Source organism: Mercurialis annua, linkage group LG4, assembly GCF_937616625.2.
Source record: "Mercurialis annua linkage group LG4, ddMerAnnu1.2, whole genome shotgun sequence".
NCBI classification, from domain to species: Eukaryota; Viridiplantae; Streptophyta; class Magnoliopsida; order Malpighiales; family Euphorbiaceae; genus Mercurialis; species Mercurialis annua.
This window is the reverse complement of record NC_065573.1, coordinates 21,061,507-21,078,026: the sequence shown is the minus strand read 5'-3', so window position 1 is coordinate 21,078,026 and position 16,520 is coordinate 21,061,507. Positions and strand designations below refer to the sequence as shown.

General features: G+C 35.6%; 4 protein-coding genes across 6 annotated transcripts; all 4 read left to right on the top strand.

The window, feature by feature from the left end:
- Nucleotides 1–3,560: 3,560 nt before the first annotated feature.
- On the top strand, nucleotides 3,561–8,418 carry LOC126678857 (sorting nexin 1). Of its 2 annotated transcripts, none has more exons than XM_050373771.2 (11): nucleotides 3,561–3,756; nucleotides 3,866–3,997; nucleotides 4,253–4,388; nucleotides 5,276–5,409; nucleotides 6,081–6,155; nucleotides 6,365–6,524; nucleotides 6,635–6,768; nucleotides 6,897–6,965; nucleotides 7,058–7,137; nucleotides 7,898–7,958; nucleotides 8,043–8,418. In XM_050373771.2, the coding sequence occupies exons 1-11, from the start codon at nucleotides 3,745–3,747 to the stop codon at nucleotides 8,247–8,249; spliced, it is 1,200 nt and encodes a 399-aa protein (XP_050229728.1). In that variant the 5' UTR covers nucleotides 3,561–3,744; the 3' UTR covers nucleotides 8,250–8,418. The 2 variants fall into 2 exon arrangements, with proteins under 2 accessions (XP_050229728.1, XP_050229727.1); XM_050373770.2 differs by having other exon boundaries at nucleotides 3,562–3,756; nucleotides 3,863–3,997.
- Nucleotides 8,419–8,863: 445 nt separating this feature from the next.
- On the top strand, nucleotides 8,864–10,741 carry LOC126677075 (uncharacterized). The gene is made up of 3 exons (XM_050371522.2): nucleotides 8,864–9,252; nucleotides 9,389–9,442; nucleotides 10,325–10,741. Exons 1-3 carry the CDS (start codon nucleotides 8,944–8,946, stop codon nucleotides 10,556–10,558), a joined length of 597 nt encoding a protein of 198 aa, XP_050227479.1. The 5' UTR covers nucleotides 8,864–8,943; the 3' UTR covers nucleotides 10,559–10,741.
- Nucleotides 10,742–10,841: 100 nt separating this feature from the next.
- Nucleotides 10,842–12,093, top strand: LOC130015369 (uncharacterized). Its single transcript, XM_056105350.1, has 2 exons — nucleotides 10,842–11,302; nucleotides 11,571–12,093. The coding sequence occupies exons 1-2, from the start codon at nucleotides 11,051–11,053 to the stop codon at nucleotides 12,081–12,083; spliced, it is 765 nt and encodes a 254-aa protein (XP_055961325.1). The 5' UTR covers nucleotides 10,842–11,050; the 3' UTR covers nucleotides 12,084–12,093.
- A 122-nt stretch (nucleotides 12,094–12,215) lies between these two features.
- On the top strand, nucleotides 12,216–16,516 carry LOC126677073 (uncharacterized). 2 transcript variants are annotated; one of them, XM_050371520.2, is made up of 8 exons: nucleotides 12,216–12,483; nucleotides 12,560–12,801; nucleotides 13,321–13,830; nucleotides 13,912–14,258; nucleotides 14,356–14,696; nucleotides 14,780–15,043; nucleotides 15,140–15,345; nucleotides 15,755–16,516. In XM_050371520.2, the coding sequence occupies exons 1-8, from the start codon at nucleotides 12,309–12,311 to the stop codon at nucleotides 16,472–16,474; spliced, it is 2,805 nt and encodes a 934-aa protein (XP_050227477.2). In that variant the 5' UTR covers nucleotides 12,216–12,308; the 3' UTR covers nucleotides 16,475–16,516. The 2 variants fall into 2 exon arrangements, with proteins under 2 accessions (XP_050227477.2, XP_050227476.2); XM_050371519.2 differs by having other exon boundaries at nucleotides 13,321–14,258.
- The last annotated feature ends 4 nt before the right edge of the window (nucleotides 16,517–16,520 follow it).

The window sequence follows — 16,520 nt, the reverse complement described above, 5'->3', positions numbered from 1 at the left end:
GTTTGGGCGTTATCAAATGGTTGGAAACAGTTAACTTTTGAAGGGAGTGCCTTACGAATTCCTCAAACTTTAAACTTATAGACTTTATGCAAGTCTTCTATTTGGGATATTTGTACGAATATTTTGCATCTCCGTTCTTCATTTCAAGAATCATTGTTTAGATATATTCTTCGTCATTTTAATACGATGGCTCATAATATAGCTCAACGTTGTAAGAAAACATGTTTACAGTATTTCAATTAGGGATAAAGACTAGTTTTATGTTGTAAGCTTATTTCCCTAATATCACATCCTTTTGATAAAAAACATTAAAATAACAATAAAAAAGCATACATGTTAATGACAAAAAAACACCTAAAGAATGACAAGACAAAAAAGAAGCTCACAAATTGAGGGATTCAGTTGTATGAAACTAAAATTTTGAACATATTTTTGTACAATATTTTTCTAAAACAAATCCTCACGCTACTCTTTAATAAAATAAAAGTAAAACTATGGTTTTGAAGACCTTCTCTATTCTTCAATTCTCACTCTTTTTTTTTTAAATTTTTTACTTAGTTTTTGTTTAATAAAACTCCATATTTAAAGGACTCTTGCATCTAACATTACTGAAGAATCTTAATTTAGAGGAGGTAGTTTTGATGGCCGTAAAAACACTTCTAACTTATCTAGTGGTTTCCTTCAAAAATCTATCAATAAAATTTGATTTGTTTGTTTTCTTCTTCTTTTGGTTTAAAGGATTTTTAATCCAATTAAAAAACTTAAAAGTTCTCTCGTGGGAATTAAATCTCAAACTTAAAAACTATATTTTTTTAGAATCTTTTGTGATAAATCACATAATAGTTAGGAGGATTATCCGAGATATCAAGACCTAAGAACTGAATAAAACAGAGATAAAAAAGAACACCGAAGGGGTTCTTCAACTGTCCACTCCAACAGTCAAGTTAGTTTTCAATAGCGAAAGAAAAGAGAAATTAATCTAATGGTGAAAAGAAGAAGTACATTTTAGGGTACCACATAATATGATTTTAATAGACTAACCCATATAACCATTTGAGATTCTCTTTCTTTGGTCCCCATTTTCAGTTGGCTGAGCTGGCACGTTCTCTCGTGTTTTGAGTTATATGTCATATGGGTGCAACGCCAGAGACATTCTCGTGTGTCAGAGATTCTTTTGTGTCCCAGTGGTTGTTAGACACGCATGTTATCCGAAATATGGTAGTTCGGTCTTTTGCTTGAGGTATTCGAGCTACCTTGACATACTTCTTTCCTGAGTATCCCGTATGAGCTGTCAAGTACATGACTGAGGTACGAGCTATGTGCTTTATCTCGATTAGTCTGATTGGAGTGTGCCGATTATGGCTAATAATCACCCATGACCCCTGATTTTAGGGGGTCGATCACAAAACCCCCTAATATTTAAAATCGATCACAAAACCTCCTGAATCCTGATCTTTGTGTCGACGTTCACAAACCCCCTGAGGCTAAAAAATTGGCGATTTTTTGAAAAAAACGATGAAGTGGTGGCGAATTTTTGTGTCAGACCCAACAAAAATTTATCCCATGTCAGTTGTCAGCTGACACCTCATCAGAAATCCAAAAATACCCAAAAATCAATTAAAAAAAACTCAACCTAACCATTCAAATCAAACCCAATTAAATCTAACCAAATCACTTCACTCTAATCACCACCCACCAATTTCCATCCACCACCACCCGCACGCCGCCGCCTCCATGGCCGATTTTTTTTTCTTCTGGCTGTCTCTCTTCTTCATCAAAGACCAGACCCACCTGGGTCTGTTCTTGGACGAAGAACAAAATTTATAATTCTTTTGTATTTCGGCGGCATTTGTGCATTTGCTTTGACCCGCTTGACACAAATTTATAAATTAATTGGAACCACCTTCATTAATTTTTGACAACTCTTAGTGGGAGGGATGCATCTTTAAATTACATTTTATCTTGTCTACGCACTTTTGTTGCTTATTCTCTTTGCTCACTTGACATTTTGCTATTTATCAGGTATGAATTAATCAAGATAAATTAATTTAGGGGGCTATCCTTGAGCATTGTCCAATTGTTCTCTAAACAGGCTAGCAATTCTTGTTTGAAAGTTATATTGCTGCACTGATATGTTCTTTATTCAAGAACAGATCGGTGATCTGTTCTTCATCAAAGAACAGACTGGTGAAGGAGAGAGGCAGCCGGAAAAAATTTCGTCCGTGGAGGCGGCGGAATGCGGATAGTAGTGGCAGGAAAATGGTGGGTGGTGATTAGGGTGAAGTGGTTTGGTTAAATTTAATTGGGTTTGATTTGGATGGTTGAGTTGAGTTTTTTTAATTGATTTTGGGGGTATTTTGGGTATTTTTTGATTTGTGATGAGGTGTCAGCTGACACCTGACATAGGGACAAATTTTTATTGGGTCTCACACAAAAAACTCGCTGCCACATCACCATTTTTTTAAAAATTGCCAATTTTTTTGATTTCAGGGGGTTTTGTGAGCGCCCCCACAAAGATCAGAGAGTTTTGTGTATAAAAATTAGGGAGTTTTGTGATCGGACCCTTTAAAATCAGGGGGCATGAGTGATTATTAACCGCTGATTATTATTTGACTTAGTGATATACTATGTCGTTGAGGATGCTTTGCCCCTAAGTTATGGGTTCACTACGTTATCACTTTATATTTGGATTATTTTAATAATATTTCTCCAATAATTGTTCTTGTTTTATTAGATATAACTTTAGATTCATATTGAAGATGAGACTTGAAAATTTTGAAAATTCGACGATCGAGCAGTTTTAAAATTGTAGTACCAATAAATAAATTATGAATGTATTTGGATGACTCTTTTATTAGTTAGAAAAGTTATATTCGATGTCTATATTTATAGTTTTTTTTATGAATATATTTATATTTCTCATTAATATCTTTAGAACAATTTTCTTAATTTTTTTTTATCGAAGATTCACTTAATTGAGGAACCATTTATTTATGTAAGTTATTATCATCAATAAGAAATTTAGCTTGTGATAAAATAAAATTTATATAAGACTAAAGTTTAAGATAAAATATGTGACAACGAAATTAAATCGACAGTTATTTTTAGTGAAAAATATTAGACTCACAAACTAATAGTAGTAGTTTGTTGTGCATCGATTCTACCATTTAATTATAGTTTATTGTAGTGTTTTAAAAATCAAACCGGTAGCTGAACCGGTGAGGCCACCAGTTTCCGGTTTAATGACCGGTTCAATCGGTTTAATAAATTTTAAAAAAATTTGATTCACCGGTTTTTTATCGGTTTAATTCGGTCCGATCCGATTCAACATCCGGTTTTTTACCGGTTCAACTCGGTCCAATCAAAGACCGATTTTTTGCAGTTTCAGACCGGATCACTGGCCGGTTTGCGGTCCGATCCGGTCCGGTTTTTAAAACACTGGTTCATTAATTAGCGGTGAAAAATTCATATTGAACCAATTTTAAAATCAACTCATTGAGCGTACACGTGTAGAAATCCTCACCAAAAAAGGCAGAAAGTACACGCCATGTCGTTTGCGAGTTAAAGAAAAAATCCAGTCATTTCAATTGTTCGTCAAATTGCACAACTCACTCGCCGTGATGACTTTCAGTTATTCCGTTTGTTGACAAACTAGTTCCTCACCATTCGCCGGAATACCTTCTGTCCGCCGCGACCAATTCACCGGCCTCCGCTTTACTGATCAAGCTGTGTATACAATAGACCATGATTACAGCGGTAATTTACAAGTGTGCCATTTTATTTTACTATATCCAGTTCATTTTCTACCATTAGCTAAATTGGTTTGATTTTATTGTGTTTATTCCGTTTGAGAATGGAACAGCAGAGAAGCTCGTCAGGGTCTTCACTCAGCCCTAGATCTCCATCATCACAGCCTTATTTATCAGTATCAGTTACTGATCCTGTTAAGTTAGGCAATGGCGTCCAATCTTACATCTCCTATCGCGTTATTACCAAGGTAAAATGTTTTCCAATTTTCCCTTTTATTGATGATTTAGGGTTTTAGGTTGTTTTTTATGTTGTCAAATTTGAGTTAAGCTGCAATTAGTTTGTAGATTAGTCAGTTAGTTTAAAACATGAGTTATATTTGGTTTAAATTTGTACTAAGACAGTATTTGATTGTATTTTGAAGATTATTTTCCGATGATAACATGTCTTCGGTACATTGTTCATGTATGTCGTAGTTTGATTGTTCTCTAATTTCCTTTTGCAGACCAACTTTCCTGATTACCAAGGACCTGAGAAGATTGTAATTCGGCGTTACAGTGATTTCATTTGGTTACATGATCGTCTTTTTGAAAAATATAAAGGTGTCTTTATTCCTCCTCTTCCGGAGAAAAGTACTGTAGGTAAGAACTTGAACTCATCACTATGAAAGAAAGTGAAAGAATCAGATTGTTTTTTATTGCCTTCTCTTTTCCTAGTTTAAGTTTTATAATTTTCTTATGTTTTCTTTCCTAGTTAATATTATAAATATAAAGTTTTATTGTCTTAAAGATGGTTCAGCCATGTGAGCCACATATCTAGAGGAACGCCAGTTAGAAAAGTTTACCATATTAGATTAGATGTATGAAAAAAAGACAGGTAGGTCTAAGTTAACTTGGAGGAGAAAAAGTCATAATGATTTATAGGTCTTATACCTTTTTGAGGATTTAGCTCAAAATCATGTGGATTGGAAGAATAGAATCCACATAGTCAATCCCAATTAACTTCGTTTAAGATTTAGTCGAGTTGAATTTCCTCGTCATTTCACAATTGATCTCATTACATTTGATTTTCACCACGATTTTCCCTTTTTAAAAATGATAAAAACAGTAATATATTAAGATCAAGAATAAAAAAATGGGTTAATTTTTAGCATAAAAGAAAAAGAGATCACTATTATGCTGGATAGTTCTAGTCATATCATGTGAAAACAGAGTTCCAGCTATACATTATCGAACTCTTATTCTATTTCTCTTCAGTAATGTGGTTTGACCACTCTGCAATGGCTGAAGGAAATATTAGTATATCCAAACAACTATGCAGAGGGAACTTATTCATGACACCATGTTTTGGTCTCACAAGAAATTTCTATTGGCCCTTTCTTCCCACTTTTACCACCTTATGATTTGCTCTATTTTTCCTGCTTAGATAAATGCAATTTGTCGAAAATCTTGGACACTTTTATACAATAGGGTTCTTTATGAAGCATTTTGAAATTGAACTTAAATTAATTTTGGCTTCTTAAATGCAGAAAAGTTTCGTTTCAGTGCTGAATTTATAGAGTTGAGGCGCCAAGCACTGGATATATTCGTCAACAGGATAGCCTCTCATAATGAGCTTCAGCAAAGTGAGGATCTGAGAACCTTTTTACAGGCAGATGAAGAGGTTATCTATTTATTTACACTTGGAGCTTTGAGTAATCAGTTACACATTTTTCTTGTGCAGTGAAGTTTGATTCATAAAATATGTACCCATCTATATGTGGACTTCTCAATTGTAGATAGTTGGATTTATTGTCTCTTCATATAGCAGTTTCTTCAAGTATTGACATTTTATTGTCCTAGCAATTGCTTTAGGTATCTTGTTGGTGCATTAAACACAAATGATGGAAGCAAAACTTTTGCTGAATGCACACCCTCTTTGCTAAAGTTTCTTATTTTCTCAAGGATCAAGTATTAAAAGAATGGATTTCTGAAGTACATTATATCAATAGAAAGATAAAGAATAAAATAGTTGAAGGAAAAGGAAAACCATGTAGTTTGTTTATTTTTGGAGAGTGAAGCTCTTCTTCGTTTGACATATCCTTAGGCACATACTTGTCAAGTATCTCTCGAAAATGGAAGTACAAATAAACTTTGATCAGAGTTGGGCTTCATCAAAAGCCCTGATTGATCGCTGTAATTATGATCATGAGTCATAAGAGTGCCTTTATTTTTTTTTTCACGACATCAGCTGCACATAAACAAAATCTATCTGCATGAACTCTAATTCCTACTGGATTTTAGTGAAATGAAAATTTGTGTGTTATCTGTACTAATAGATTTCCGGCTTTCCAGACCATGGAGAGATTAAGGGCTTATGAGACTGGTATTTTTACGAAGAAGCCAACGGATTTTATGCAAATTTTCAAGGTGCGCGTTCAGCATTGGTCCGTATCAATTGCATAATTGTCATCAGAATTTCTACTTTTAATGGGGGAATATGTTTCTCTTCTTGTTGGTTTAGTTTACAAATATTGGTGGGTAAAGTTTAACAAATGATATAGTACTCATTTTTGCTTGTACAGCATACGATATTTGAATATGGGTATATACAGTTTGATCTATGTTTTCCTTTGCAGGATGTGCAAACTAAAGTGAGCGATGTCATTCTTGGGAAGGAAAAACCTGTTGAAGAATCAAATCCTGAGTATGAAAAGTTGAAACATTACATCTTTGAGCTTGAAAACCACTTGGCTGAAGCTCAGAAGCATGCATATCGTCTTGTAAAGAGGCACAGAGGTAGTGAGGATTTTGTCATATCGATTCCATACATATTAACCTTTCTGTATTCATTGTAGGATTACTATACTACAATTGATTTTTTGGTAACTGTGTATTTATTTCCTCAGAAATGGGACAGTCTCTATCAGATTTTGGAAAGGCAGCCAAGCTTCTTGGTGCTTGTGAAGGAGAGTCCCTTGGGAAGGCATTTTCTGACCTAGGGACAAAATCAGAGACATTATCTGCTAGGCTGCAAAAGGAGGTATTCGTTGTGTTCGGTTCCTACCTTCCACATTCAGCATTTAGTTCTGTTGTCTGAATTTAGTTGCTGATTAATAGGTGGCCTGGTTGATGCTAAATTATCTGAACATCGTTTTCTGGAATTTGCAGGCCCATCAACTTTTAATGAATTTTGAAGAACCGTTGAAAGATTATGTTCGTGCTGTGCAATCCATTAAGGTGAATATGGCCTATTCTGAGTTCTCTCCCACCTCTTCTATCGGTAGTGTCTTAGATTTTTTCTCAAGCTGATAATGGTCATCTTAAAACAGGCCACCATAGTTGAGAGGGCCAATGCCTTCAGGCATCAGTGTGAATTGGCAGAAACAATCAAGTTGAAGGAGATAAATCTGTACGACCCTCATTATCCTTTATTTTTATTTTCATTTTTGCTTTAATCTTCATCATACTTGCTGTTCTAGTGATGTGTTCTGAAATATTTATCTACATGATGAGTGGTATCCAATAGAGTCCTGTCATTTCCTATAACGCCTTGGACTATGCCCTCATAAATCTATACTGGTGTTTAGTTACAGTTTTGATGTCGACGCTATGCAACTTAAATTGAGTAGGAGGGCATGTTTGTAAATGGGTATTGTCATCTAGTAGATGAGAAATAAAACTAGGTTTTGTGCTTTCCAATTTTTTTGATCAATAAATATTGCTTAGTGATGCATCATCTTCAGACAGTGCATTAGAAGCGGTCTGTTAGGATAAATTGTATCCAATGGGGCAGTTCACGTTGATCTCTTGTCGTACCAAACAAACCAGCTAGCTCTGGGTTCGAGTGGCATCACCCCTAACCACAACTCATCCGCTGATTCTTCAACATCAGTCGGTTCGAACCTCCACTTAGTTTCACCCAAGCGTCATCCTGGTCATGGATAGATCATCCAGGTTCGGGTCCATTTTAGAATAGAAAATATGCCACTATAAAATGTACCCACTAGTGGATTCCCTTGCATGGCGTTAAGCGGTGAAGGTTTGCATCTTTACTGTTACTGAATGATAGGTCAAAGCTTGAAAATACTAATGTGGGTTGTGTATATGAAATTTGATCTGATTTTTGCCTGGCATGTGCTAATGGCCCGGATGGTTCTGGGGTTGTGCAGTGACAAGCTCATGTTAACACGTTCCGACAAAGTGGGAGAGGCTGAGATTGAATATAATGAGGCAAGATACTTTTAACGAGACATATTTTTAGATGAAAATATTAGGAATTTGGATTAATCCAACTAATAGCTGTTTGTAATGCAGTTGAAGACAGAGGGCGAGGAAGCAACAAGAAGCTTCGAGACCATGGTACGAATGATGAACGAAGAGATAGTGCGTTTTCAAGACCAGAAGACACTGGATATCGGAGTTGCTTTCCACGAATTTGCAAAAGGACAGGCTCGTTTGGCAAATAGCATGGCCGATGCATGGCGAAGTCTGCTTCCCAAGCTTGAAGCTTGTTCGTCTTAAAACTATGTGATGACAAGAAGTGAAGAAGATTGTAACATTGCTTTGTAAAAACTTTTTTTTCGAGAGTTTGTAGGATTTAGTTCACCACGCTGGTGTTGTATGCTTTGTGCAATTCACCTTTTCCTGTACAAATTTGAAGCTAATTGAAAAGGCTGAGATACTTGCATTACATTTGCTATCCTCATTCCTAAACGAGCAACAATAATAATCACATCTTTCGTGAGCTTCAAAACTATGAGTAACTAACTCGAACCTGTCTTGCTTGGGCGATTTTAAATATTAATTTTAATAAAAGTAATTTTTTAAAAGATTATCTAAATATTTTAATAGTTTTCACATATATATTTGATAAATTATTAATTTATGTTCTTAATAGATTTAGACATTTTTTATTTGATGAATAGATTTAAAATTATAAAAATAATTATTATCGCTTCTGATTTTCTTAAAATAAAAAAAATACTGTATTTTTTATCTAACGGAATTATTTATAGTTTTATAATATTGAAATTTTAAAAAAGTAAACTTTTTTGATATAGAAAAAAATGGAGTAATTTTAAAACAGTATTATGAAATACTATTCGTTTTTCTTTGTTTCTGTTGATAAGATATTATGAATTGATACCTCATAAATTAGTATCCAAAAAATCTTTATTTCATCTGTTCCAAAACAAGATAGAGCTAGCCACTAGCAATGGCCTGTGCAGCAACCAGCCAACTTCTCCAGCTCTACACAACAACACGTGTGGCTACTCCTTCACACGTGCACCAGCAACATATTTCCCGCCCATTCCTGATAACCACCACTACTACTAGAACTTCTCGAGATAATCACCATTTCTCCGGCGGACTCAACGGCCGTCATAAACTGTCACCGGTGGCCAAATTCTCACTGGCGAACGACGGCACTGTAACTGCCAATGACGATGACGGCGTCTCTTTGGGAACCGTAAAATTACCTTCCAATACTGACCTTCAAAGATTTGAGACCTTGCTTTTTCAGGTACATGATCTTCAATTTCGGAATTAATGTTACTGATGATTTTAATTTTGTTTTGTCGATTATTCTTAATATTTTTTAATCTTTTTTGCCAAATTAATTTGTTTTATTGCCGGTCAACGATTGTGATATGTAACAGTGGGCAAATAGCCTTTGTCAAGGAGCTAGTATACCACTTCCTATCCCATTAAAGGTTAGTTTTGTTTAACAGTTTTATCATTTCCTGTTTGGAATTCATTACTTTAATTTTGAAGCTGCAAACACATTTAATGAAAATCAGCATCTTAAATCATGCTAGTAATGTCATTATTTTTGCAAGAAACCAATTCAATTGAACTATCCAAGTCTTGCTCGTATTTAATGTATTGAATAGTGTAGCAATGTGATGTGGATGTTATTTTTTGGCTGCTACATTATGCATCACTGTAATTACTATGTGGATCCAATAGAGCTTTGTAGTTTTGCAAAAGGACACTGAATAGTCTTGTTAGATCAAACTATTTGTTGAATTTATATGAATATATTAATCTGTCGTTGGCTTCTTTTTGTTCTTTTTCGTTTTTTGACCTGTAGAAAAAGAACGCATATAATTGAGTGAAATATAGTTCTGATCATCCAAATATCTATGCGCTTATTTTCTTTTTGGCTTCATATCATGAAATTTAGATTCTTTTCGTTAAGTTTCATGAGATAAATGTATTATTTTTAGATGTGTCTTCTTCTGTCTTGATTCTGGAATCTGCATGTCATTATTTGTGTGCTCTTGGCCGGCACTGCATTGGGAGCCTCATATTTTGGAAAAGTCTGGATGAATCACAAAAACTAATATAATTTGCAAGCTGTCTGGATTCTGGAATCTAGTATTGGCACTACATTTAGTTGCAAAAGTCATTCCTATTGGGCGATGTAAAACAAATATAGCCATGTCAGTCACTTGGTCAGTTGGTCTTGAACCTTGATCGTCGGATTGTCTGGGGTATTATAGCACTCTTTTGTTTTTACTGACACTGAGCATGTTACATGGGAAAATTAGAAAAATGCTTTTCTGATTGCCTGATTCTATCTGCATTGACAGGTTGATAAAATATCTGGTGGAGCTAGGTTGGCTTTCATTACAATTGGAGATGGGACGACAGAAGTCTTAGTGTACATTGATTGTTTGGTTTTTCCAGCAACGGGTGATTCAGGTCCTATTTTCCGAGCCATTAGAAATGGACCTTTGAAAGCTCAATCACTTCCTGGTGAGTCCAGAATCATGAGAAGTCTTCTACAGGCCCTCCAGAAATCAGTTGAAATTGCTAGAACTTGAATCATTTTGTTGCTTGAGATGTACAATGTGAAGAGCTACATTTTAATTTTTTGTCATTTAGTTTAATGAAATTGTGGCTAACAATGATATGTTAGTTCTAGTGTATTCTACAGTGTATCATTAGTAAATGATATGAATTTGTTCTCAATTTATATTATAATTGGTTGTCATATTGTTGTTTCAGAGACATTCTTACTAGCCCTTGTTATGAACAAGTCCATGAGAATAAGACAATGTGTTTCTGTCCAATAGCCTATTCATCCGTCCTATTCTGAATATATTTATTCCTTTGATGGAAGGCAGAGATTATATAGCGTCCATTCCTTGAGCATTGAGGACAAATTATGCTGCTTTCATGTTTGCATAGATTTTAACTTTATCTGAAGCTGGGAATTTGACACTTTTTTTTTGTTTCTTTGTTAGTTTGTGATGTATATAAATGAATTAGAATATTTTATTCTTGAACACTTGTTTTGGAAGTAAAACAAAGAAATGGAGAGACAGGCACCATTTGAAGGAACAACTGGAGATGGTTATGATGCTATTGTTGTAGGCTCAGGATATGGTGGCTCTATTGCTGCTTGTCGGTTGTCAGTGGCAGGAAGGAAGGTCTGTTTAATAGAGAAAGGCCGAAGATGGAAAGCTGAAGATTTCCCTACTGACACTTTGCGTATCATGTCAACTGTGAGGTTGGAGAACCAGAATTTGGGCATCAGGTTTGGCCCAGAAGATGCTTTATTTCAGGTTTTTATCTTTTTTTGTTTTTTTTATCTAATGGTAGCGTTGCTTATAAAAGAGATTGCAACTAAGCTACTGTCTTGTATCACAATCTAAACTGTAATACACAATCTAGGAACCTCTATACCACTAAAACAATTTAAGTAATTCATATATTGATCATGTACGAGAAATCTTTCATTCTAATCTTTATTTAATGTGTGTATATATAAATATATATATATATATATATACATATATTTGTTTTATAAAAGTTTCTTTTACCTGTCCATAGGTATATGTACAAAATGATTCTCTAGCAGCCGTGGCTTGTGGGCTAGGTGGTGGTTCCCTAGTCAATGCTGGAGTTATGCTTCCAACTCCTGTTAGTGCTAGAAGGAATTCAAAATGGCCTAAGGAATGGGAAACAGATTGGGGCATATGTGAAGCTTCTGCTGCAGCAATGCTGAGAATACAGAGCGTTCCAGTCAAGTTTCCCAGTGCAGAAGTAATGGAAGAAATAGCTGAAAGTGACACTGAAGGAACTCCTGAAAGCATAATGAAGCTCAGCATGAATTTTGATGTTGAAGAATGTGCATCCAATTCTTTGAAGCTTCAACAAATGAATAGCTGCTTAGCCTGTGGAAATTGCATTGCTGGGTGTCCTTATGATGCCAAAAATTCTACTGATAAAAATTATCTTATTTCAGCAGTCCAGGCAAATTTTGTGTTTTTTTGTGTTTCCTCTTTTCTATTCTATAGCTGGCTAATTTTATTAATTGCATATTTATCTTTGCGGTGGATATAGTTGCTTGCAAGCTTCCAAGTTAGAAATCCAAAACTATTAGCATAATAATAGATTTTGGAAGTTTGTCAATTCCAAACTTCACCCCTTCCCATATATATGGTGATGACTAAACTTGCATAGCATATTGTGATTTAATACTTTGTAAAGAGCTGATAAATCCTTATAGAGTTATTAGTAATCCATAGAGGTTACGTGCCTTGTACATGTGTTTTAAAACAAATTGCGATGTGTTTCATAATGCAGGCTGGTTGTTCTATAAGGACCGAGTCTCAAGTCAAGTATGTGGTCGAGAATACGCATGAAATTTTCCAACAAGACAAAATCATAGGAAGAAGAAGACGATGGCGTGTTTACCTGGATGACATTGACTACATAACCTCGGATTTTGTTATCCTATCAGGTTGAAAGTAGCTACAGCTTTATTTTCATTATTTTGCTTGTTAAATTTATATAGGTTCTTTACTTGATCTACTCAGCGGGAGTTTTTGGCACAACTGAGATACTTTTCCAGTCAAAAACGAGAGGATTGACTCTCTCTGAAGCTCTTGGATTTGGGTTCAGCTGTAACGGGAATACAGTTGCTTATCTTGCTGGAAGTGCTGCACCCTTAAATGGTTATGGTCTGGGAAGAAAACAAATTTCTAAGATACCCTTTCATGAACGTCCAGGGCCATCCATCTCATCATCTTATTCTTCTTCAATGGGTTTCACAATCCAGGTTTGACACTTTAACTGTTCGCGAAACATGATGAGCTATTTTCACAATCCTGTTTGGAAACTTTTTGATTGTAAAACTTGATTGGATCTTTTTGTCTGCATTATTTAGTTTATGTTGATGGCATAATTTTTCTTTGTTCTTTTAATGTAAACGCAAACCATTATTTATTACTATGTCCTGTAACTATCTTTAGGCTGACTATTTGTCAAATAGTTATATATTAACACACCCTTGCACGCTTCATGCTCACTGGGCTTGAAGCATGAATGGACAAGCACCCATGCCCATCTCATCTTGCACTCAAATTATCTTTTGTTAATTAACCAAATGGGGGTTGCCAAGGGTCGAACTCTAGACCTTTCTGATACCATGTCAAATATCCAATTCGCTCAAAAGCTTGAGCTTTTGGGTGAGGCTTTAACAATAGCTTGTTAGCTATGTCTTAACACTATTAATAAGTAAGAAGATTCTCTTTCTTATAAACTCTTACTTTGCTTATGGTTTTCCCTTCATGTGCAGACTGCTGTACTTCCTACTGCTTATCCTTACCTGCTGTTTAAAGGGATTATGACTTATGGATGGCCAATTGGTTTCTGGTTCTTTCATGGAATAATTGACAAGCTGAAACATCTCATAGGTCTTAAGACATCCCAGTCAATTGTTCTCAATGCAATGGGATATGATGAAAGTGATGGGCGTATTACATTTGACGAAGCTACAAATAAAATCTCCTTTAGTCCACCTTGTGATCCTTTGCTTCCACGAAAAATAGAGGTCTTTCAAAAGCTTACCAGGAAATTGGGGGGAGTCCTCTTTATGTCTAGATATAGAAGTACATCGGTTCATCTCTTAGGTGGATGCAATGCATCATCAGATTCTTCAGATGGGGTTTGTAACCATAATGGTCAGGTTTTTGATGCGAAAAATCCGGCTTCAGTGCATCCAGGCCTTTATGTTTGTGATGCTTCTTTAATCCCATGTTCAGTTGGCGTGAACCCATCTCTTACTATTGCCACAATAGCTGAGCATGTAAGTAGGAACCTTGTGCATGATATTCTTGATTACAATAGCAAAAAAGGTTTAACTTTTGACTTTTCGACTGTTGATCAGTACCCTTGTTATGTTACTGATAAAAGTTTGGATAAGGGCCATGATTCAGCTGTTGTGATTAAAGAAAACATGCGGGGCTATATCGGGGGTATGCCATGCACAGCCCATCTCAAAATGAAAATGAATTCTCAGTATCAGGAAGAATATGGTGAATGGAAATCAACCAGCAAAAGATCTCATCCTCTTCTAAGGGGAAAGGTCGGTGGGTATATGGTGATTAGAGCCATTGAGAAAGATAAAGTACACATCGTTGATGGGGAAGTAGATATGTGTTTGGTGGATTGCAGAACTCCCTACACACAATATATGCACTATCGTCTATTTCTTGCGGGCTCTTCTGGTTCAAAGTATGCTAATGAAGTAAAATGTTTTTAGTACTAAAGAATGAAAACACCTTTTTTTTTAAAAAATTACTTCTAACTCCTGGAATCTATTTTGGTGCAGGTATATTCTTCAGGGAGAAAAGATATTAAATCCGTATCTCTTTGCATTTAATGCTTGGCAAGAGACAAGGACATTGCATGTAACATTGAAAAAAGTTCCTGCCAACTGTAGTAGTACAGTTGTGATTTTGAATGGAGAGCTTCAAATTTCGTCTGTAGAGCTTTTGAAGAGCTTCATAAGTCTCAAAGGACAGACTGCAGGAAGGTTCATCTATGTTCTCCTACAGACTTTTGTTAGAACCTATATCTTACAAACACCCCGTGGGAGTCACCTGGATTTCATTCCAATTAATTCATGCCATGAACCTTATCCAAGCAGCATTCTCCATAAAATAAAATCAGGTATTCAGATTACAGATTTATACATCGAATAAAAGGACTTGGATATTTAATTTTGTTGGCTTTGGCTTCTGTATGTTATCCAGGAGACGAATATATCATTAGTTGCAGGCAGTGGAAAAGCATTCAAAATCTATCAGGGAATAAAGAGGTGAAACGACTGAATCCTGTTCTCCTTCTCAATGGTTATTCTACTGAGAGTTTCTGGCTTCCAACAGAACCAAATGACTTCATCAGAACTTTACAAGAAGAAGGGCATGAAATATGGCTACTGCAAACAAGATGGCACCCCATGAATCCTGCAAACAGCTTCACTATCGAAGATGTTGGAAAGTTTGATATCCCGGCTGGTAAGGAGAAAGCAGATTAATATCACTTGAGTAGATTCTCATGGGCTCACTATTTTTTTTTTGAAAGATCATTTCCCTTGTATATTCCTTTTGCAGCAATTCTTAAGATCCATGAACTACATGGACTGAGCTGTAAGATACATGTAATTGCACACTGTGTTGGGGGCTTGGCTATTCATATAGCTTTAATGGGAGGGCATGTCTCTGCAACTCACATAGCTTCTTTGTCCTGCACCAGTTCTTCAATGTTCTTCAAGCTTACAACACTAGCCAGAGTCAAAATGTGGCTTCCTCTAGTACCAGTTAGTGTTGCATCAAGTCTTCTCTCTTCCACTGTTTTTATATATAGAATTTTCAAGCTTATTTATGGCAATAAGATCTAATATAGAATAAATAATCTTTGTTTATTGCAAAAGAAACAAATGATCAGCATGCAACGACAGAATAGCTATATATGCTGCACAAAGAATCATTTTCCTTACAATTTAAAATTATTTTATTGAGTGAAACATTATACATGTTAGTTTAGGACACCATCACATGAGAAAAACAAGAAAAGGGTAAGGCTGTAGAAATCCATAAAACAGATACAATTGTTTGTACTGAGAGATTTCTAATAATTCTTTGCTTAATAAACTTGAAATGGAGTTTATAGCAGTTCCCTTTGGCTTAAGCCTCTGATTCTGATTTAACTGAAAATACTGAATACAGGTATCAATGGCTATTCTTGGCAAGAAGAACATCCTGCCTTTGCTGGAAACAACAAAGGCAAGTTTTCGACACTGGCTCTTGAAATATATTGCCTATTGCTTACCAAGATATGAGAGATGCACCTGCAAGGAATGTGAGATATTTTCAGGAATATTTGGGAATACATTTTGGCATGAAAACGTGACCCCCACCGTGCATCAATGGCTAAATGAGCATAGCTCAACAAGGCTTCCCATGGCAGCATTTCCTCACCTTAGAAAAATCTGCAACTCTGGATTTCTCGTGGATAGTGATGGTAATAACTCTTACTTAATTCATCCAGAGAGGATGGCAGTCCCTACACTCTATATCTCTGGTGGGCGGAGTCTCCTTGTGACTCCAGAGACTTCATTTCTCGCTAACAAGTACATGAAGCTTCACCAACCAGGTTTTAGACATGAAAGAGTGGTTGTAGATGGATTCGGGCATTCAGATCTGTTAATTGGAGAGAAGTCTTATGAGAAGGTTTTTCCTCATCTATTATCTCATATTAGATTGGCTGAACTAGAAGGCAATGGTGTGGTAAGCTTTAAGAGAAGGAAGTATAGTAAGGAGGTATTGGATTGGAGCAATGATCCTTATGAAGGATATAGAGGATCTAGTAGTTGGTTTTCTCCTTTGGTTGTAGTTTTCTTGTTGCTTTTGTTTTTCTTTCTGTGTAATTTCAGCCATTTTATGTAGTTCTCAGATACAGTGAAAATAAAACTCCAAAATTTAGTCTTACGTT

Excerpts from the sequence above, each read along its gene's own strand:
- LOC126678857 (XM_050373770.2), top strand. Across the intron at positions 4,389-5,275 it reads TCCGGAGAAAAGTACTGTAG|AAAAGTTTCGTTTCAGTGCT; the intron begins GTAAGAACTTGA and ends TCTTAAATGCAG. Across the intron at positions 7,959-8,042 it reads CTGAGATTGAATATAATGAG|TTGAAGACAGAGGGCGAGGA; the intron begins GCAAGATACTTT and ends TTTGTAATGCAG.
- LOC126677075 (XM_050371522.2), top strand. The coding sequence starts at position 8,944 with ATGGCCTGTGCAGCAACCAGCCAACTTCTCCAGCTCTACACAACAACA. Across the intron at positions 9,253-9,388 it reads TTGAGACCTTGCTTTTTCAG|TGGGCAAATAGCCTTTGTCA; the intron begins GTACATGATCTT and ends GATATGTAACAG. Across the intron at positions 9,443-10,324 it reads CACTTCCTATCCCATTAAAG|GTTGATAAAATATCTGGTGG; the intron begins GTTAGTTTTGTT and ends CTGCATTGACAG.
- LOC130015369 (XM_056105350.1), top strand. The coding sequence starts at position 11,051 with ATGGAGAGACAGGCACCATTTGAAGGAACAACTGGAGATGGTTATGAT. Across the intron at positions 11,303-11,570 it reads CAGAAGATGCTTTATTTCAG|GTATATGTACAAAATGATTC; the intron begins GTTTTTATCTTT and ends ACCTGTCCATAG.
- LOC126677073 (XM_050371519.2), top strand. The coding sequence starts at position 12,309 with ATGTGTTTCATAATGCAGGCTGGTTGTTCTATAAGGACCGAGTCTCAA. Across the intron at positions 12,484-12,559 it reads GGATTTTGTTATCCTATCAG|CGGGAGTTTTTGGCACAACT; the intron begins GTTGAAAGTAGC and ends TGATCTACTCAG. Across the intron at positions 15,044-15,139 it reads AAAGTTTGATATCCCGGCTG|CAATTCTTAAGATCCATGAA; the intron begins GTAAGGAGAAAG and ends TTCCTTTTGCAG.